Source organism: Cygnus olor, chromosome 11 (genome assembly GCF_009769625.2).
Source record: "Cygnus olor isolate bCygOlo1 chromosome 11, bCygOlo1.pri.v2, whole genome shotgun sequence".
NCBI classification, from domain to species: Eukaryota; Metazoa; Chordata; class Aves; order Anseriformes; family Anatidae; genus Cygnus; species Cygnus olor.
In genome coordinates this window covers 3,632,771-3,655,329 of record NC_049179.1, presented here as the reverse complement: position 1 = coordinate 3,655,329, position 22,559 = coordinate 3,632,771, and the positions used below count along the sequence as shown (strand labels likewise).

Genomic DNA, 22,559 nt, shown 5'->3' with positions numbered 1-22,559 from the left:
ACCTGCAAGAAGGCCTGACTAATTAAATTAAAAACCTGATAAAGAGGACCTCTGACCTTTGCCTTCTGCTTTCACAATTTCTAAGACAGAAATCACTTTATCTTCCCAAGTTGATTTGGGAGGAGGAAGAAAAGGCAAGTTCTGTTTTAAACAAGATGCAATTTTAACAGCAACAACAAGGAATAGTTTGTGGCTTAACTCAGACCTACGTATCAGGTTACTTTTCCAGTATATTTGTTTTCACTAGTACTCTGACCAAGTTATTTGACTTTAACAGCAGCTTTCGTGACTTATTGTCATAACATACTGTAATACATCAGATTAGTTCACCTATTTCATCTGCAGCTTTCATTCACAACTGATTGACCAGTAGAAAGCCAGCCTCCCCAACACCAAAAATTCCTGAAGACTTTCTCTCTTTCAATCTAAACACAACATTCACATATTAATCCACTCAAGCATTTTCTTATAAACTGTAGCTGTCACAATAGCTGCTTTAGTTATGCAATCCTGTGACATGTATTTTACAGCATAAACACCAGAAATACTGCTGATTTACACCAGATCAAGCTTGTTACTTCAGACTTCGTACTGTACACCATAGTATTCTCCACACTTCACAAAGCCACACCTTAAACACAAACACAATTTAACCATCCTTAAACAGTAACTAATTTGTCCTTTTATGCTGGGGGGGGGAGGAGAAGGTAACAAATATTCCTTTCCAATTTAGATGTCCTAGAAATATACAGTCTTAAATGCCACTCAGACAAGCAACTGATTTTCAACTACTTAATTGGGGCCACTAAGCTGCATCTCAAAGCACTGATAGCTTTGGGAGGGAAGAGTTGTTTTCTGGATAATTTTTATTATTACTACTTATAAAGTTTAAATGAGGAAAAAGGGGGCTCTACAATAACAAGAAAGAAACTCCAACTAGGAAAAGGAAAACACTTTCCTTTCGTATGCAAAGATGCCATTAAAGACAACAATCAAAAAGTGGTGTTTAACAGGAAAGATATTGAAGCAAGTTGCACAGCTGTACCTACTGTCAAAATCACAAAGTCTGCATAAGAGAAGAGGTAGCATCACCCTGTAGTCAAAGAAGAAATCTGTGCATGCTGTGCATTTTGTTAATAGATAGGTCTAAGGAATAAATACTTTCTCCTTTCATGTTTCTCTTTAAAAAGTGGCCTCTTGCAGTTAAAAATAAATAAATAAATAAAGTGTTCAAACATCCTATAAGCTACAGAACACTTGAAATTAAAACGAGATCACAATTAAATCAGAGTGCTGGAAATGCCTGTACTTCATCAGAGAGCTCATCAAGGTCTTTCTATAACATTCAACACTGACTCAGAACACAATATAGAAGTGTGTCACTTCTCACTCCTGCAGAGCAATTGCCATAGGTCAAGGCTTCAGTTGTTGTAACTTTACAAGAATTAGGGTATATAATTCCACCGAGCACTAAACCTCTACAACTAGAAATGTTTTGATTTAAAACCCATGGCTATATACCATTATCTTCTCCAAAGGGAATTCATTTGAGGTTGTAGCTTGTGAGACACCTGCAGCGTATTGCTCATGATCAGCATCTATGATGATATACTGTATCACTAAAGGAATTTAAGGAAATTTACTATTTCTCACCAAAAGCTAAGTATTTGGCATTCTCTCTTTTCCTGATCCAGCCAAGAAAAGCAGGGAAAACATTATTCTACCTGTTCAGGAAGGGGAAGGTATAGGAGGGGATGGGGGGTGGAAACCTCAGGTTGAGCTCTGCACAATAAGTTTTAGCTGTCTGGACATCCTTTAAAACACACCTTTGAAAAATAAGTCTAGAATATTTGCTTGAAAAAGATTAAATATGATGCATATGGAATTGCTGTCTTACTTTTACCAGTAATTTAAACTTAATTGTAAAGAGCAAGTGGAAACCACTTAGATATTTCAGGAGAAAAAAGTAAAATACTTCCTCAGATGTCATATTTACTACGTAATTTTATTAATCAAATTTGGTAGATAGTCTCTGAAGAGTTTGCAAAATTATACAACTCAAGTTTTAAAATACTTTTAAAAATAAAAATTCTAGTGTGTCACTAAAATTCAAGGTATCCTTTGGACTCTCAAAGGAACAATTCTGACAACGTATGAAGTAAACAGGCAATGGTACTGCACAACCTCGAGAAGCAATTTCATTCCTCTACCAGCATTCTGAAAGTGTTTTCATTAGCCTTAACTAAAAACACAACCATCACTTCCTTTTATTCATAAAAACAAAAATATCACTTAATTGTATTCCTACAAAATATGCATACATAGAAAGGAAAATAAAGGAACTTTCTGATAACATGGTTTGGTGTTAGTTCTTAAATTTCTCTTTTAGAAATATTAATAAATATAAATACACCCTGACAAAGAATAATATAATAAAAAGCATCTTTTAAAAAATTACTCCTATTTTGTACTACAGGCTCAGATTAAAAGTCTCTGAAAACAGAGATCAAGTGTACTTCAATGAAAACAGCAGGCAACAAAATGCAACACGTAACTACAGCTATTCGTTTTCATGATGCACTGATAGAGGTTCAATGTGAGAAAAACATGTCAAAATTTTGACAACTACACAGCACTGGAAAATTGTATTATCGTGTACTGAACTAGGCTCCCAGAGGAGAAAGCAGAAAAGAACACGAAAATACATGAGTTTTCTACTTTACATATTATTTTGTTGAAGTACACACATGATGCTATGATCAACGAGGACTTGTTCATGTGCCAGTAAACAGTTTCTGACAAATCACTACAATAATACAGTAGAATAATTCAGATCTAACTTAGATCTAGAAACTAGTGGTATCTAGCTAGTAATTCTTAAAATTCTAAGCTTTGGGTTGGGGTGTGTGTTTGTTTTGCTTGTTTCTTTTTAAGAAGTTAGTCACTACATCATATATGTTCCTTAAGAACTGCATTCTAGAATATATTCTTGCATCAGGAGTACTTTGTTACCTGGTATTTTCCTTGAGCATTTTCCCCTTTCATACAGGTGCTAAGAAATACTTATTGAACAGGTGGGTTTTCATCAAACAGCAACAAAGAAAGCCTTCATTTGAAATGCAATAGATCAATAAACAATTTGCATGTCAGTATGACTAGAGATACTTAACACTTCGCTGTACTGGAATGCGTAGGCTAGGGCACAGAGGAAAACTGGTTAAAGTTAAGAACAAGATGTATTATGAAGTCAGATCAAAACAGGACATCTCTAATTTGAAAGTCATATGAGAATACGTACAAGTGAAAGATTACCATTCAAGCACATTAAAAGTAACCTAAAACATCAAATCCTGGTTACATGACTTTTATGTATCTCAGATGCATCTTACCTGATCCACTGAACTGACTGCTTCCCAGCGTGGTTGGTCTGGTTTTCCCGCTATTAACAGGTGGGGAAAACATCTGCAAAACAAGAAGATGTGCATAAGCTGGCTTTGAACTCCTGTGTTGAATTATTAAGCTGGTCCATAGACTTAAAAGAAAGTTCATAGGAAACAATTATTTTATTCCTATTTCTGCTAGAAAATAAACAGAATGTAGGATGCACATTCAGAACCATAAAGGCAAAGTATTCCTTGCAATTTGTTAGTACCATTACACTCTTTTGTGCATGAACACAGCTTAAAATAAAAAATAGAGGCCTAATACTACCATGACAGTTTAAAATATCTATTCATCTTAAATTTTACTAATAAAAATATATTTCTTGCACATTTATGAAATTAAAGTCACTACATAAAGTCAACTCTTGAAAGGTAGTAGTTTTCTATTACATTCATAAATCAAACATTCTTCAAGATCTATTAAAACAAAAGCATCAAGAAAAAAACATCTATAATTTTCTGAGACAAAGTTACTTACAGACATTAAACGTTCTTTTGGTTTAAAGACAAACAAAAACAAACCACGAGAAAGAAGGCATATCGGTGCCACACGCCAGCTTAACAAATGTTAATTATTAGATTATGCCATCACTGGGTCAGCCTGATTTTAACCAGTTAAACCAATTGACCCAGCTGGTATTACAGTATTAAATCTGAACGTCTAGACATTACATCAAAGTTCAGGTGTCCAACTTGGCTGAGACGAACACAGCCAAGCCCTGCACGTTGCCGTCCTTACTCCTTAGTTTACCACAGAGCAGTGACAAGAAGCCGTGGAAGCATATCCTACCGCACTGAAGTCCAGCAAGTCGCTCAGCTCCTTGTCAGTTCCTATCGCGGCCATCCTCTGCTGCTGGGAATTCATCTTCCTCTGCTCCGATCGCGTCCTGGGGCACGGGAGAAGGGGCACAGGGAGCGCTTCGCCTTCAGGGCCCGACAGCACCCCTCGGGCCGGGGCAGCCCCCCTTTACCGAGCACACCGACTAGGTCAGCACCAGCGGCGGCTTCCCGAAACTCCCCAGCTCCTATCAAGTTTCCCGGGGCTCATTTCCCTCCCTTCCTCCCTCCCTCCCTCCCTCCCCGCAGCTCTCTCTCCCCCCAAGCGCGGAGGCTCCCGGCAGGAACCCGCTGCCCCGAGGGCGAGCCAAAGCAGAGAGCCTAACGCAGAGAGCCTGACGCGGCGCAGCCCGGGCAATCAGCGAGCCACGACCGCTGCCGGCGGCGCGGCCAACAATGGGGCTGCAGCGGGAGCGGCGGTGCGGGGCCGGCGGGGCCTCGGCAGAGCCATGGCCGCCCGAGCGGGACCGCCGGCTCCCGGTCCCCCCCCCTTCCCTCCTCCCCCCCCCTTCCCTCCTCCCCCCCCTTCCCTCCTCCCCCCCCTTCCCCTCCTCCCCCCCCTCCCGCCCGCGCGCCGCCGGGGGGGCGGGAGCGGAATACGCGTGCGGCGGGAGGGAGGGGGCGTGCGCGCGCTCGCGGCGGGAGGAGGAGGAGGGGGGCGAGGAGGAGGGGAGGGAGGAAGGGGGGCGCCTTCCCTTGTGCCCGGCGGGCGGCGCGGGGGAGCGGCGGCCCCGCTCCTCTCCAAGTTACGGGGCCGGGCCGCGGCCGCCGCGCTCCCCTCAGGGCCGCTGCGAGCCCCGCGGCGCCCAGCGCGGCCCCGGCGCCGCCCGGCCCCGCCGCCGCCCCTCAGGCTCACCCCACATACACCCCCCTCCCCTCAGCCCCCGGTCGCGGCCCGGTCCCCCCGCCCCGGGCAGCCCGGCTCCCTCCCTCCCTCCCTCCCTACGGCCCGGCCGCCGCCGCCTCAGCCCCCCCGAGCGCCCGGCCGCCGCTCCCCTACCCCCGCCGCTGTCCGCCAACTTGTGCCGGCCCCCCCCCGGCTTTACCTGGTGCCCCCCAGGCGCTGCGCTGCGCGGGGCCGGGCGGGCGGGCCGGGCGGCGGCGAGCCGAGCGCTCCCCCCCCGCTGGAAGGAACTTGTGGGTTTCCCTCAGGCAGACATTTTTTTGCTTACGGAGCCTCAGCACCACGTTCGCGGCCCCGGCGCCGTATCCCTCCGCGCCGAGCGCCGCCGCCTTAACCCTTGCCGCGCCGGGGGCGGGCTGAAGGAGCCGCCGGCCCCGCGCGGCGCCCGGGGACACCGGCAGGGGCCGGGGGGCGGCCCCGGGAGCGGCGGGGCAGCGCGAGGCAGCCTCCCGGTACCGCAGCCGGCCCCCCCGCTGCCCTCCCCGAGCTGGGCAGCGCACAGCCCTCGAAGCGCGGCGCTGGCAGCACTGCACGTGCTCCGCGATGTGTTACCGCGCTCACCCAGCGCCCCGAAACACGCCCAGATGTTAATGTCCTTACACGTTCTTTGCGAAATAACAGCCACGTGAATTATTCCAAGCTTTAAACATTCCCTGGCCGCTTCCTCTTAAACGCACGAAAGTAAAGCACCACCTCTCCGCACGCAGGAAGACGAGGCGCACCGGGACGCACCGAGCAGCCCCCAGCCAGGCGCTGCCGGAGGTGAACCGCCCCCAGGGCTCCGTGCCGGGACGGCAACCGGCGGGCAGAGCCCGGGCTCGCCTTTGGGTCCTGCCACTGCTACACATAAACCGCCCTGCTGCGCTCCGGCCCTCCGCCACGAAGCAGCACTGCCCGCCCGTCCTGCGGGGAAGTTTATTTCGGGTAGGTAAGCTGCTCGGCTCCACGGCCCGGCGAAGCGACTACTGTCCGCAACGGCACGGACTGCGGTGCCCGCGCACGGGCTGATGCTCGCTACAAACACACGTCTCTCAAGCCTGCAGAGCCCCCAGGTGGCACCTACTTGCCACCACCTGGGTCCTGGCCTGCTCTACTCCGCACAACACTGCTCTTTTTTGACCCTAGCTACTGAGGGCTACCTACCCTCCTGTCCAAAAGGAAGAATTAAAAAAAAAAAAGGAAAGAAAGAAAGAAAAAAGCTACTGACACATTACTCTTTTGGAGCAAGGGGACTTAGAACACACAATGGCAGTGAAAAGGGATTCCTAAAATCCTGGAGAACCTAAAACACTTGAGGGAGACATTAAGCACGGAAAGGAAAGGCACGCTGTGTGCAAGTGTTCATCTCTCCCAGGCTGCTTGGCAGCCCCACAGGCCGGGGAGGCAACAGGCTGCACAGCCCCACAGGGCCTCCCCAGCCCCATGCCCACTCCTTCCCATCCCCAGATCCCAACCGTGACATCTTCCGGAGGAAGGGGAGGGTGAGACCAAACTTACCACACCCAGGCAAAATGGAGATTCTGGAGCCTTCAAGCCTCTTCGTCCATTTTCCTAACATACATGCCACATACTGGATGATCATCTGGCCTTGTGATTCTTTGAATATTCATAGATCTGCCACCTAGAAATGCAGGAAGCAATTTGTATTAAAATATCAACACAATGCCTTCCATTCTCTGTGCCCCTGAGGAACATAAATATGTACTTTTCCCTTTGTAGTGTAAATAAGACTTCATCCAACGACAGCAATCATTGTATATTTCACAAGGACTCATCTGACACATTTTTGTTACAAGGAAGACCCCTTACTTATATACAGTGAAAATATTTATATTTCTGTCCAAGGACTACATTTGAAAACACACCAGTATTGGTACTTAGCATCAATTGCTACAGCTGCTACACTCACAAGCATTGATTAGAAAACTGACTAAATCTAATGAATTGGAAGCAACAATGCCAACAATTATTTGTACTGATGTGTAATTGTATTAAAATTAAAACTTACTTTCAAAAAATAGAACTTTTTATTTGCCCTCAGACCTAGGGTTTTACAGTTCACATTTGTAGGCTTTTATTTGTAGTTAGAAAATTTGAGTGGAAGATAATACATCCACATAATCCATGATGTACGCTTAAAATATACATATATATAACCCCATAAGATATTTTCTTTGGTCCAAATGTCGCTTTCTGATGCAGCTGCTGGCACCAAGCATGCTCATTACCAAAACTCACTTCATAGCAGCCATTCCTCTGCATTGCAACTCTATGGAGTTGACAACTCTCTTCGAAAAACTTCATTTCCAGACACCTGCAATGATCAGAACATAAAGTTTCCAGAAATTATGCCAGACAGCAAGTACTCAAGGCCTCACGGAAGGTATGCTTTGGCCCAAAACATACTAAGAGCCTGACCTAATTTAACCTATTTTTTCCTGTATACCAAACATCTTCTGCCATGCTGGCCAGATTTGGAACCTTTAACCTATTCAGTTTTTAACCCCTCTTTATTCAAATTGATCAAAATAACAAGGCCACTCAAACATCAAGGAACAATACTCTACATCCACATAATACTGTCTTTCACCTATTCTCAATCTCCAACCCCTTTCTCAAGCCGCTGCTTACCCACTAGCCTTTCTTCTCTGCCAGCCCCTCTAAATTCCTCCTATTCCTTGCAAGGGATATTAGGTTAAAAATAACCAATTAATGCATTACATTATCCTTATCCTATCATAGGCATATACAGATAAGGAAACAGAAACCAATGTGGTCAACATTAAAAAAGAAGAAAAGGAAAAAATAAAAGTTCTCTGCTTTGAGCTAACTGCAGATTTTTAGAGAAAATACAACTAAGTGAGACTTTACAAACATTTCAAAACATCTAATGAAAAGCCATCGGAAACCTGCTGGCTCAGACAACTACTAGTTTTTCATTCGCAACAAAGAAAATACCTCTGGTTCTGTTCCTGCTTCAACCCATAGTTGTGGTACACAACTCATACAAAAATGAAAAAACTTTCAGCTTTGTTATGATACTACAGTACTTTCCTTGCTCATGGAAGGTTGAAGTGCCACTGCCGTCTGCAACTGTTCTACCCTTTTTTCTTTCACTTCTTCAAATATAACAGGTTTTCAGTACCTGGGGAGCAACGGATAGGATGGATGGCAGAGAAGTATAGGAGCTAGTGATTTCACAAGCAAGAACTCCAACAATCAGGACTGAATTCCTGAAAACACTTTCCCGTCACATTATCATCAGTGAATTTTCTATTGCAATTGACACACCTATTAGTTTTACGGACAAGTACCCTTCCCCTTGAGAATTTTTAGGTGTGTCACCAAGTAGTGGCAGGAGCAGGCATTTGAATCCCTTCATACAAAGGCATCAGTGACCTCTGGGCTCTGTCAGAGCACACAGCACAACTGTAAATCTGGACGCTAACAGCCCTGACAGCTGATCTACCAACATCAATATGGTCAGCTACCAACCACAGCAATCGGGGAATTGCTAGGTGCCAGATGGCGATGGCAGCATTCTTCTGCATGCTTCAACGTGGCCATGAAAGCGATGAAGAATTGCATACAGGACATAAAAAAATTAAGAGGAATATAAAAACCAAATCGCTTGAGCACAAAACCCTGAATGTAATCACACACACACACACACACTGCTTCCAATTTTCATGAATTGACTTCCATCCACTCCTTATACGAAAAATATTTGATACAGCAGACAGCTGTTGTGCATTCAGGGATGTAAGAAAATGTATTCTGTTTTATTATTTAATGTATAATGCCTGCGTTAATAAAATCATTAAGCTTGCATGTCTCCTTTTGTTTTATTTATTCTTATATTTACACACACTGCATTAATTCACCACTGTCACCGAAAATGTATGAGCTCCTAGGGTGTTCCCCGCCAGCATTTGACCCACAATGGAGGTTTTACTGGAAGGGCTCCTTCAAATTAAACATGCATGCACCCAACCTGCATCCACAGCCAGCCATTTATCCATGAAAAATGCTATTGCTCAGCAAATCCATAGCCCTGGAGAGAAGTCAGCAAACCTCCTTTTCTGCTCTACAGGCAAATTCTTACCCTCACCTAAGCCACCGAATCCTTTCTACTGCTTCCAGTACGCTCCCCAGTACAGGCAGCAACACTCATGTGGAGTCAGTACTAAGGACAACACAACCTTGTGTCCTGCAGCTAATGCAGGCAAAACGCTTGTGCTAGGGGTCACCTGGAATCTGATTCCATCAGAACTAAAGATTTCTGTCATCGGTGCTTCAAGTGAAGCTCTTCGGGAAGCACTGTGCTCTTCCTACACCTCCTCCTTCTGAAATAAGCTTTGGAAAAAGCATCCTACAAATGAGCATACACCACCGCTATGCCCAAGCCTCGTGGTTGCAGCGCTGCTGCTATCAGCACAGCCCATCTTACAGATAACTCAGGTTGCTGCCTCCCATATTTGCCTCATGGTAATCAAAATTATATAACATATATATTATATAGCATTCTGCAACAGGAAAGACTTGGGACACTCGCAGGAAGCGGTCACGGTGAAACCGCTAACCAAATAACGCTGTTTGTTTGTTTGGGGGCGCACAGAGCATGCAGTTTCACTCTTGTAAGTCGAAAACTGTTTCTACAGGGGCTGCGATTAATTTGCTTCTGCTGCTCACAAAGCGCTCACCGGCGAGGACTTGTGGCTTAGCTGGAAGCGGGTAAAAGCTCGAGCTTGCCCTACGGGACACTCTCGGAAGAGGGAATTCCTCCAGAAAGCAGCGAGCTACCCGGCGGCCAGCAGGAGAAGCCCCCGGGAGGGGCGCCCCGAAATGGCCGTCCCCGCTCCCCGCGGCAGGGCCGGGCCGGGCGGGGCAGAAAGTTGGGACCAGGACCGCGCCTGCTGCCCCCAGCAAGGCGCCGGGCAGAGCAAAACCGAACCGAGCCGAGCCGAGCCTCCCTTCCCCGGGGCCGGGAGCCGGGGAGGACGAGACAGCCTCCACAAGCTGGCCGCGACCGCCCAGCGCCCTCCCCGCGCCGCCTCAGCTCCCCTCAGCGGGGCGGCTCCCCACGGGCGGCGGCGGCGGCCCGAAGGTGCCCGGGCCGAACAATGCGGAGAGGACTATTTGTCCTTCCGCCGGCCGGCGGCGGTGGGGCCGCACCCCCCCTCCTCGCCCCGCCGCCCAGCCAGCGGGAGGGGCCGGGGCCGCTCCCCGCCTCGCCTCAGGCTGCCGGGGCGGGCCGGGCCGCCTCAGCCCTCCCCGCGGCCCCTGACGAAAGGCCCGTTAGGGCGGCTGCACGGGGGCGGCGTGTCCCACAGCCCCGTACCGCCATGCCCGGGGCCCTTCGTTCACCGCTACCTCACGGGGAAAGCTGGGCAGACAGCACCGCTCCCCCTCAGGAGCCCCCGGCGAACTTACCGCCCTGCTTACAGCCCTGAACGAAATGGTACCTCGCTGCGGGCACCGTAAACACTTCACAAAAAGTGATTTTAAGTTCACGCATGAGGCGATTTAGGCACTTACCTTGTTTATGCCAACCTTTTCAAATCACCTAAAAACAACTAACAACTTTAAAAGCAACATAACGTTTTCTTGCTTTTACAGTGCCTTACTATCTGAAGTGAAATGAGGGGTCACAAGGTGGCTTAAACTACTTTAATCTGAAATTATACTGTCTTCAAAGTATAAGACTTGGGAAGGAAAAATCAGTGTGATACAAAGCTTCATTTAAACACCTAAACAATCGGAGCAGATAGCCCTGGAGAAATAAGTTCCTCTTTTTGAGAGTTCTCAACCTTTTTGCTGAGCAACCCACAGCACAGCCATACCAATTTTTTCTGAGCTGAGAAAGACCGCAGCGATGAAGTGGTGTTGGAAAGCCCCCGGCAGAATCAGGAGAGCTGGTACTGCCAGCCAAGTGGACGGCTGGGCACAACAGTGCTGATACAGCAAGGACAAAGAGCCCTGGCAAAAACAGCGCAGGTGCTGCGCTGCTGCACTGCTTTGAAGTACCTCAGTTTAAGAAAACTCATTTATAAACTCAGAAGACAGATTGCAACAGAAACAGTCTCATGTACCTGAAATTACAAAGGGAGTTACTTGCAGCGAGGAAGTTAATACAAAGTTTTAAGTTTCTTATGTAAACTGTATGCCCTTCACTACAAATTTTATGTTAGATTGCATCATGCAGTTCAGTGTGAGCAGTTTTGAAATATCCCTAGGCTAAGGGTTACTGCTGAAAGCAATTGGGGCAAAGCATCTCTCACACCAAAAGACGTTGGTTAGGTAGTTCAGAATAAAGTTAACTTACAGGCAGGACAAAATAGAAAAGGAGGCTGAAAGTGGCAATACTTAAGGAAACAATTTGCAAGGCAACTACACTGTGTTCACATGGATGGATGCATTTCCTCAATAAATCATAAACTTACTAGCTAATTTGAACCAAGTAAAATGAGATCTCATTCACACAGTAGGAATGGAAACAGGGCTTAGAGCAGAAAGATGCTGTGTTGTTACACCTACTGATGGAGAGACTAGTGTGAGCCCAGCCCTTGTTACTGACCAAAGAATTCAAGCACAGGGTACAAAGCCAGGGGAACGTAACCTTGGGTAGTTCGCCTTCTTGCAGAACAATTTCTGGTATTCTGCCTGCCACTAGGAGCTGGAACCAGCTATCTGTTTTACATAGGTCTTTTTGAACATTTACCATCTCCTAAGTTTCACAGCAGCTAGAAAATAATTCCTTTAATGCAATCAAAAGCCATATAACTCAGATAAAGTTTTACATTCTAAAACCACTTTAAAGACCGTAACTGAAGTCTTACTGCAGCTATTCATCAACCAGTCCCAGATGGGCCTCTCTCATGCATGAGATTCCCACTGAACACTAATTCCCTCCCTGGCACAGAAGGGAGCAGGTTCTCTCCCTCGTACAACTAATGGACCATCAGATTATGCATTCTGGGGAACTAAGGGATGACAGAGAAGAAAGATCAAATCTACAGATGAAAATCACAGCTTTGAAGACTACTAGGAACTCTTTATATCATCCACACACACAACCACGTTTTAAAAAATTTTAATTTCTTAAATCTGCCGAGCAATCATACATTGTGATTGGTATTGTTTTGTCATTTTTGTTGTTGCCTCATTTGCTTGTGTTTTTTGTTTGTTTTAAAATTTTAGGAAGAACAAAGTTCAAAGATTAATTTGTATATTGAAGACTACTGCAGCCTTGTCTTAGTTGGACTCTAATATGAAGAAAAATGAATATTCAAGTATTTTCATCCTCATATGTTACTGTGATTATTTTGTTCAAAAACATTATCTTCAGAGCACAGATTAATTTCATTTTTTGAATACAATTATGAGTGGTTTCCCTCTTACATGTATGCATAATTTCATTCTAATTTTAATATTTGTTAGAAATAAGGGACAATCCTACAAGTGATCTGTTCATAGAACTACCAACTGACTTCATTTAGTGTTCTTTTTGCATTTATCATTTAGGATTGAGCTCCACAAAATACATCTCACTCCCCATAATTTGTCCTTATGTGGCTATTAACATACTAGCGAAAGAGGATTGAGGCGTTGACTCAATCATTCAAGATCCTCGGTTAGCCAAGATGCAGAAAATCCTGGTTTTCTGAGTGAAAGAAACAGCTTCAGAAAATGTAACATCCAGAAAGGGTTACTGTGTATAGCATATTGCTATTTGAGCATGCAGTATTTCCATGGAGGACATTCAAGGCCAAGTAACTTTGACAATGGTACCCATGCTTTTGATATACTAGTTTGCATTATCTCAGCTGATCCCCTCTTTTATCATATGTAGGTGAGGCATCTTGTGCATTCACATGGTTTTAGCATTGTCACATGTAGACACTTCTTACAACTGCATAGCTTCCAGATGCTGCAGAACAGTACAGCATCCTATTTAACACTTTGTCCAACAGAAACCTTCCGAGTTTACACTAAAACTTGAAACTAACATAGAAAGTTATACATGCTATACCATGCAGAAGGTAGTTCCATACAGCTCTTGCTAGTCTAGAGATAAACTATACTTCACAGAAATTGAATTTCCTAGTTTTTAAAGTAGGGTTCTTTGTCTGGGGGAGGGGGGGAGGTCTCCCCTCCACTCCCTCCCTTTATTTTCTCAACAGCATATTTATGCTTTCTGTTCTCCTATACTTATACAGCACTAGTTATAACCTTCAGAGACATCATAAATCATAGGTAATTCTACCCTAGCTGCAGGTCCTGGAGAGCTGGTGCGTGTCAAACATAAGCTTCTGAATGAAATATGACCTTTAATCAAGTTTCAACAGCTTGTAAGAACAGAGAACATAAGAAAGGCCATGTTGCTCACACCAAAGGTCCACCTAGTCCAGTAGCTTATCTCCAAAATAAAAACCCAGTATAGGATCTGTTCTTTTTAGTTAGAAAATGCCTTTTCCTGGTATGGCATTGTTTCCGGAGTAAAGAAAAAATAGGCAGAATGGGAAGCTCAGGGAAGCATAAAAGAACCAGGCATGAGCAGTCATGCTGTGTCTGGCATATTTCCACTTCTGCCAATATGAGATTTAAGAATTCTTGAGCAAGAAGTTAAATATGGTTATTGTGTTTAATGGCTATTAAGGACTTTATGAATTTCTTTGGCTTATTTTGAATTGCTTTAACTGCTCAGCAGTTGTCCATGTAGAGAGATCATGGAAAAAGTCGACAAGTAATGCAACCTTTAAAAACTGTCCATGGGGTAAACATATCCCATGAGAGCAATTCTTTTAAAATCAGTAGAGGAGATCCATGTCTTGAGGGGGAAGACTTGCACTTGTTTTTCATGAAACACAGGATAAACATATTGCCACTGAAGCTCTAACAGCAAAGTTAGATTCCTCATGAAATCTGAAATTTTGGTCAGTCATGTTATGTTCCCTACGTCACTTTATCTTTAGTTGTAAAATTAAGGTCTTACAATATGGGGCATACTGTGATTAGTCCAGGGTCTTGTGGTTAGTTTGCTACTTACTATATGCAAGCTGTTTGACCATCAGGCTGTTGCCTCTTGGTTGCTGGGCAGATCAAGCCAAGTGGCTAAAGGTCAGTATCTATCTTCATTTACCTTAGAAGGACTTGGGGTCTTCTACCCAGTTATTTATTTTCATGAAACTTGCAGGGATTTAAGATCTTTGAGATAAGTACCGTATGTTAAGCTTGATTAAAATTGGAAAATATACTGAAAAGTTGTTGCAGAGACAAGTATAGAAACAGGTGAACTGGTAGTGCATAAACATCATTTCAATTAAAAAAATGAAAGCAGTTATAAAATGTACTTGCCATAATATTCTTCTTACTGAAGTCTATGAATATGAAGCCACTGTTGTCGAAGGAGGACAAAAGTATAACTTGCGCCATTCTCCTTCTGTAACATTTCCAGCACAAACATCACACCCTGTCAAAATAATTCGTATTACATAAGGAATTTTTTTAAGTTCTCTAAGAAAAAAAAAAATCAAACTTGAGATTTTTCTTTCCTAACATTGTTTTGGACCAATTCCTTCTTTTTCAAGCTCCACAAAAAATCCAAATTAGTTGCATTGCTCACAGCAAGTCCCAAAGTTTATATTCACTGTTAATGTTGACTGAAGTGATAGTTTTAGAGACCTGTGCAGCTGTATTGCCATCAGGGTCCTGGCTCAGATCTGAAAACTGAGGCATTGCTGAGCCCAAGCTGAACTTCAGAACGTACTTTTATCTCTGTGAGGCAAGAATTACAGTAGAGTTTGGATTTTTTTTTTCAGTGTTAGACTCAGTTTAAGATTTTTATTTAATGAAAGCTTTACAAATTCTGATACAAAAATAAGTATCGTGATCCCTGTTCTTACTTTTAATGTTAAGGAAAATAATTTTGCATCACAAATGAAAGACTTGGAGCAGAATCTTGCCTTCCTGAATGATCCCTAAGTTTTATATTTGTATTCAGTGGAGCTATGATTTTTTTGTCTCTGAGCTTTCAGCTTTGCCAATAATTAAGTAACTGCATAGGTCCATTGAATTCTCTTTATCTCAGTTGCCTCACACGTAAAATAAGAGTAGACAATAACCTCTGTTACAGGGTTGCCAAGAGGAGAACTTAAACTGTAAGATCTTCAAATGAAACTGAAAAAAAAGTCTGTAAGTAATTTAACATTTAAAATTAGAAGAATGTATTATTTTGCATACCTATATAACTGTACTTGAAGTTTAGATTATGTGATAGATGTACAAAAAACCTTAAGTGATTTATACAAGTTACCATTAGGGCTATGCTACCTTTAATTAAAAACCAACAAACACCTTTGATGTTCATCTGAATGAAATAAACAAACAAACAAAAAAACACACAACTCATTACTGTTATTCCATAAACAAAGCTTTAAAGAGTGTTTTTTTTCTACAACTTGTTTTACTACCTTTTCAAACTTCATTAAAATATATTTTAAAATTACTTCCCATAAAAGTATCACTAGATGTATATATATTATGTGCATTTCTGAAGTTATTTTTTGGGTATAGTACAGCTATGCTTCTACTATCTGTGAAAGCAAGGGTTATATAAATAATTTTTTTGTATGTGAAGAACATGAATTTAACTTCCAGTGCAAAATTTTACTTAAAAATTTTATAGTACCTAATTTCTCTTAACCTGATGTAAAATGTATTAATTTTACTAGGAAAGTTTTCTGTAGTTACACCTTCTACCTGATAATATAACAATTTTATAAAACACATCTGCAACTCAGGATCAATACAGCCTTTAAATTCTCCTTAAGTCAAATAACAAAAGAGGAACTATTAGACTATCAGTTAAGTGAGATCACTTGTTGGGAGGAGGTGCTGATTGTTGGGCATTTTGTTTTTATGCTTCAGCTGTGTATTTGTGTATTACATTTATGGTGGTTAAGCTGGAATGGTAAAATAGCATGAGGTATCCATATCTAAAAATAATTACTTTCTACTCAGTTTGTGAGACAAGGCTGTTTCTTTAACAACTCTATGAACAAGAAGGAAGACTTCTCCATAGCTGTAAAATTGACAGCTATTTAGCCACTTGCAGCTTATGAATAAACCAAAACATTTTAGATGTTTAGCACAAGTTATTACTTAGTTGCATTTGACATCTTCAGAATGTATTTTTCGCCTCTTCATTATAGGATCAATTCCTAAACAGCACAGCAGAGTGTTAACAAGTCCAGAAGTGTCATATCTTGAGTAGCTGCAAGTCTGGGAAGAAGGCTGTAGAATAGCTAAAGATCAGCTTTTAAAGAAAGAAGTCTCCAGCTTTACTTTCCATAGGAGAGGCTTTATTTTGATTGATAAGAGCACAGTTTAATAAACTTGCAAGAATTTTCTCAAGACAAAGTTTATGCAACTCTAGCGGCCGTGACACAAGAGAATACCAGACCTGTTACCTGTATATCATGATGTTCACGACACCGGTCTTGTGACCTGCTTTGTGCCACCTTCTTGGTCTGACGTTGCTCTGTTCTACCTAGCATAGTTGGTTATCTCCACATATCACTGGGCTTGTTGACCTTCTGAGGTCTGTTCCAACATGAATTATCCCATGACCTTGTGATCCTATGATTCTTCATATTAATTGCTTTAACATTTTTAAGCCCTTACACTAGCAGAGAAATTGTGTTTGAAAAACTGCTATAGGATCACAAAATTTTCTCACAAAGGATGGTATCACGATGGCCCTCTGACCTACAGTCAGCTTTCAAAAAGGTTAGCAGGAAGATAACAGATAGACTCTCAAATGTAGAAAAAATAAAATATAAAATAAAAAAACACAACAAAATGATTTGTTTAGTATGATGTAAAGCCAAATTAAAACTAGGACAGAAAGCTTTTGGGGGAATAGACACACAGTAAATAAAAGTGGCGGCTGCCACTGCCACCCTGCAGGCCTTACAAGATATCAGAAAGTGTCAATGTGATTTATTTTTATGAATTATTCCTATGGGCATTATATATGCATTCTGAAAAGATAAAAAGGACTTGTGTCTTTAGAGACACTGCATTAAGAATCACCATAGTCTAGCTTGATTTTTTTAAATAAAAGATCCTACTCGCCAAAGATAAATCAGTGTAATAGAATATTGCATACAAATTGCATCACAAAGCTATTTGTTAGGCTAAATATATTTTTAAAAGCCAATAAAGTTAGAAATTAGAGACAAGGCAATAAGCAAAAATGTTTTCCAGTTTTCAAACAATATATTCAGAAACATCTCTCTTATACTGCCTAATTTATTTTTTTTTAACCCTTCAAGAATTTAGGAAGCAATTCCCACTGTTGCCCACTCTTTTTTTAAGGAGACTACCAGTCTATCAGTTACGTCTACAGGTATCTATTTCAGAAAAATCCATAACTTCAAAAGCAAATCCATATCTCAAAAGTATTATTTCCAGGGCTGCAGGTGGAGGACATAAAAATAATCCATATTCCCACTTTATACATAAAGCAAATATCTATTTCTAAATCAGCGATATTTGACATCATTCATTTTGAAGGTTGATAATTCATTTAATGCTGTATATATAGAGAGAGCTACTAGAACTTTTTCATTCCTCTACCTTACTTTTTTTCCCTACCATCTTCTAGTGTGCTGGATTTAGGGTAGAGTCTTGGTTCTTAGGATCATTTTGTTGTCTTCATCATTAAATTTAATTTTTTATGGTAGATCACTTACACGTAAGAATATAGCGGAACTTGTGCATTAGTTATACACACATCTACATATGCATTCATTTGCATGTTAACTAAAGCATATGGTATTTGAAAAGTTACATTACAAAATAATTGTTTAAAATATTGTTTTTGAATCACAATTTCTTTTTAACAGATGTGTCATGTACCTATTTGAGTATGAAACCTCTATAAAATAATTTTGGTTTTAATTAAATAAGCTTTCTAAAAATACTCAGACACGAAGGCAAAATAAATCAGGAAAATAGAATCTATTACATTCAGGAAGCATCTATAAGACAATATGTCAGTTATGAAGGGACTACAAAAGCTCACGAGCATTTAGGATGTTGTATCTCAGAAAAGAAATAAAAATTCATAAATGACTGATTAAACGTAGCAAGATGAAAATGATCCTACATATCTAAGAAAATTATTATTTATGTCTAAAGGCCATTCCCAAGTAACTAGGAATCTGGAGAATAGAAAGCACGTGTGAATGTTCTCCCCTTTTATCTGCATCTGCATTCTTATTATTTTGCTAACGGTAAAAAGCTGTTGGCTTTGAAATCATGACACAAAGTCTACATGTTGTGTGCTGGAACCCTGAGTGCAGTAATAGGCCTTAATTGGTCTGAACAGCCTCACCTGAAGCCTTCCCACACCCTTTTACCATGGGCTCCATGTAAGCTGTGGTTGGGGGCATTCACTTCTTATTCCTGAGCTATATCTTAGGTGTGTCTACTATTAAACCTGTTACTGAAGTGCTGTAAGGCATCCCTTGGTGGATGTTGGATTCCGTCCTGCCCGATGTTCACTGGCCCGTGGAGAGGCTCAATAGCCATCCTGCTCTCCTCACTTGTCTCTGGTGCTGTGGGACTGTCGTGTTGTTAAGGTTCTTGCCCAGTCTGTGCTGTGGCCACCTATAACTCCTGACTTGCTTTTCCTTAAAGAATAAGTCCGCTCTTATTGCTCCTTGATGCTATGCATAAACTGCTTTCATACTAGAAAAATGATTAAAAGAATTCCTGTAAAACTAGAACGGTAGGCAGTATAGATACGTAACTGAAGTCTTTGGTGGGGGGTACGTTGCAGCTGGACCAATGGGCACTTTTTGGGCTTCCGATTTGTACTTAGTTCCCTAGAAGCTTGGATAGCTGTGGAATCTATGCAGACCAGTACAAAAGTACACAGTATGTGATACCACCCAGTAAGGTACAATAAACAGTAAGAGATGACTGTTATAATAAACATACATTATCTCTTCATAATATATTAGAAAGTAAGCAGTGGGGCAATTATTGTAAAACAACTAATGCAGTAGGTGTTTCAAGACAGGCTCATGTCAGCCATGAACTAAGTCTGGACCATTGTGTTACAGTCCTGTTGGGAGACAAGAAAATTAATACTGTGTTTTTAGTTAAACATGAAGCTTTCCATATTACATTTCAAAGAGTTTCAGGGAGGATTACAGTTTATTTTGTCCATTTACTGCTCAGTTTAATTTCTAATGCTTTAAAATGCTAAGTACTACTCAAAAAATCTTGTGTCCACACAAAGACAGTCTCATGGAGTCATTTATTGGTGAAGTGTTAGGAATGAGCCATAACTTTATGTAGTGACATTTTTCTATAGTAATACAAGAGCAGGTCAAACATCTTGCCACTGAGGTTTATTAAGTCTGCAGAAAGCACTTTCTTCAAAGTGTTTGCTTCAACTAATACAGCTTCAAGTTCAGGTTAGAGCTTCTCTGCTACAGTGAGCAGGAGAAAGAAATACTTTTCCTGCCTTAGCTCTCTGCCATGAGCACCAATGGTGTCAACTATGCTACAAATGTTAGCGGCTATGCCTTCAGCAGCTGTGGAGGTACTTTGCCATTTTACCTTCATCCCCAATGTCAGATCAAGGTATGATGATTCTACATTGGGGCCCTTCTCTAGAGGCCCCAATCTCTGTTTCATTTCCTGTACGTTATGACAACTACGTTCTCCTCTATAGGCTAAGAGGCTTAGATGTCTACCTGAATTTGCAGCCAGTTCCAGATATACATGCTTCTGCATTGGGCAAATGAGTGCCCTGTCTCACAAATGCCAAGCTGAGTATCAAATTAGTTACTTACCGAAGTGTTACTAGAGAGGGGAAAAAAAAGCAGCTGACATTGACGTGAAAATGACTAATGTGTTGAATTTCAGTTTAGACCAGAAGGCTATGTGAGGCTTGTATCATTAAGATCCTACTGTATAATTCAAGCTTTCATCTAGAGAATAGCCTAAACAAGTGGTACAAGAACACAAGGAGACTCTAATTTCTGTAATTGGTGGTAATACCCTAAGGCATTCCTCCTTCAGTTTTGACTTCATGATCTGAAGTATGCAAGGCTTGTAGAAGTGGTGTTACAATCATTAGTTTGAGGGTTACTTCAAAACTTTGCACTACCCGGCTTGCATCTGAAAGATCATAAGAGTCTGTGTCTGAATGTTACAACGGAAAACCAACTACGATCTTTTCATACACTCTTCTGCAGACTTCCCCAGTTGTGTGGTTCATGAAAATTAAAATAAATTCTGCTCTCTAGAAAGGAGATGTGTTTATTTGCTGAAGCCATAAAAATGCAGCACGAAACTATAGGAGAGGCCTAAGGCTAAAATAGCAGGTGTTCTTCAAGCAAGAAGAGAAATCAATTGGCAGCACTGCATGGGGGAATCTTGCAGTCTCTTCTTCAACCCTGTTTGGTTTAAGCAAGTGTTGGTAAAAATCATTTTCATGAAGTTAAAATTGTCTATCTGTTAAAAAAAAAAAAAAATCACTTTTCATCAGGCCTCTTCATGGTTTAAAAAAAAAAGTTAGGCTTCTTAACAGTTGAAAAAAAAATCATCTGGTAAATTCTTGGATTCAAGCAAGAATTCATGTAACATTCCAGATCTCTTCTGAGTGCTTTGAGCAGTACATGGCTTTAAAATTGTTAAGTCTGACATTTTTTTAATGGCTCACATTTCAGTAGAAGAACTGTGGGTGGCATCAGGTGTCTAAGTTTTGCACTACTTGACAGATGTTTAATTTACTTTCTTGGGGGAGGAAAGTGAAATTTTCAACAAAATCACTAGATGCCACTTTAGCTGCAGTGCACAGTTCTTCATGGCATTTCACTAAGCATTGGTAAGTTAATTTCAAGGGGACAGAGTCTCTGGATTTCTGAATTTTGTACTATTTAACTACTTTGCAGGATGCAACAGCCCCTCAGCAATAACCACTGAGCTTAACAGGGAAAGTGACTTCCAAACCCTACTGTATGGAGATGACGGCAAACATAGTCCTGGGGGTTATTGCAGAGTAGATAGGATTAGAGCATTCCCCAGATTGTCAGCATCTGTTACAGCCAAAGTTATAAGAGCTAACCACTCTCACTCCTTCAATTCCTATCACCTCCCTACCTAGGGAGGAATTTGTCACAGCAAATAACTGTGTACCCATTTTAACAAGATTTCTTGGTTGTTTGTGTTAAGGAATGCCTTTGTCCAGGAGGATGAAGGAGGAAGGCTACTGTTTAGGCTGATTGCTTTCTTTCATGCTACTGTTCATCAGTTGTTGGTTCATTATAGGCACTGTTAATGTATGCTCAGGATGGTCAGCATGAACATTCTTCCTGTCATCGTGACTGAAGGTTTATCCCATGGTTTCTTACGTGTGCTTGTGTCATTCTGGAGCTAGGTTTTATCTCTAGTTGCTATTAAACAACTATATTTCAAATGTATCAGGCACATACCTACTTGTTTTAAGCAGAGTAAGACCAACTCTTCTCAGTGGTGCCCAGTGACAGGACCATAGGCAATAAAATGAAATGCATGAAACCAAACAAATCACATGAGTATTTCACATCTACCCTGACTTTAGTGCATTTAAGGACAGATCTAAAGGAGTTGGCTAACTTCCATGTTAAGATTCTGGAACTGCCCTAAACAAGAGACCACATATCTCTCCTGTTCTGCTTTGCACAGTGAGCAGCATAGGTGACTGAGCTAGCTGCCTTGCCACTGGCAGAACTGTCTGCCAGAATTCTTCCCCTCCTGCCAGCAAATGGGCAGGTATTGTTCACTATGAAGTCTGTAACTCTCCATGAGTTGCATAGGAGAGATACTGCAGAGAAGATTGTCTTTGGAGTTAGTGGGGTGGTTTTACCCTTTCAAAACTTTGGAAGGGAAGATATATCTTCCTCTTGTTGCACTGCATTTGTAGGTATTACTGGTTTACAGTGGGGTAACTTTAAAGAATGAGATCACAGGCACCCTGGTCAAAAACATTCTTTGTCTTTGTACCTTCTAAATAAACTGTTTAAAATTCAGCTTCCTTAGATTCTGTTTTCTCTCACTAAAATGTCAGGGATCAAGTGTCATTTTAGATGTTAGAAATTAATTTATTTCCCTCCTCTTCAAAAGCTACCCATACAGAAACACTTGGCTTACCTTCAACGCAGCAGTATTAAAGGAAAAAACGAACTGCAGAGTAAACAGGTTAGCAACGGCTGGACTTTAAAATGGTTGATACTTTAAAATGATTAGGGGACTGTTTTTATGTTTGTGAAAATGGAACAGGTAGAGCAGAGAGACCGTGAAAATCAAGTTTA

General features: G+C 41.9%; 1 protein-coding gene across 13 annotated transcripts in view; it reads right to left on the bottom strand.

The window, feature by feature from the left end:
- Positions 1 to 7,491, bottom strand: part of TCF12 (transcription factor 12) — a 162,701-nt gene extending 155,210 nt beyond the window's left edge. For 4 of the 13 annotated variants that reach the window (XM_040570453.1, XM_040570455.1, XM_040570456.1 and 1 more), the window contains exons 1-3: positions 5,327 to 5,447; positions 4,234 to 4,330; positions 3,390 to 3,462 (exon numbers count right to left, since the gene is read on the bottom strand). In XM_040570453.1, coding sequence (XP_040426387.1) covers positions 3,390 to 3,462; positions 4,234 to 4,308 — 148 coding nt within the window. In that variant the 5' untranslated portion in view covers positions 4,309 to 4,330; positions 5,327 to 5,447. Of the gene's footprint in view, positions 1 to 3,389; positions 3,463 to 4,233; positions 4,782 to 5,326; positions 5,448 to 5,784; positions 5,803 to 6,681; positions 6,806 to 7,422 lie in introns of those variants that run through there. The other 9 variants (XM_040570443.1, XM_040570444.1, XM_040570449.1 and 6 more) reach the window with 7 other exon arrangements.
- Between the last annotated feature and the right edge of the window lie 15,068 nt (positions 7,492 to 22,559).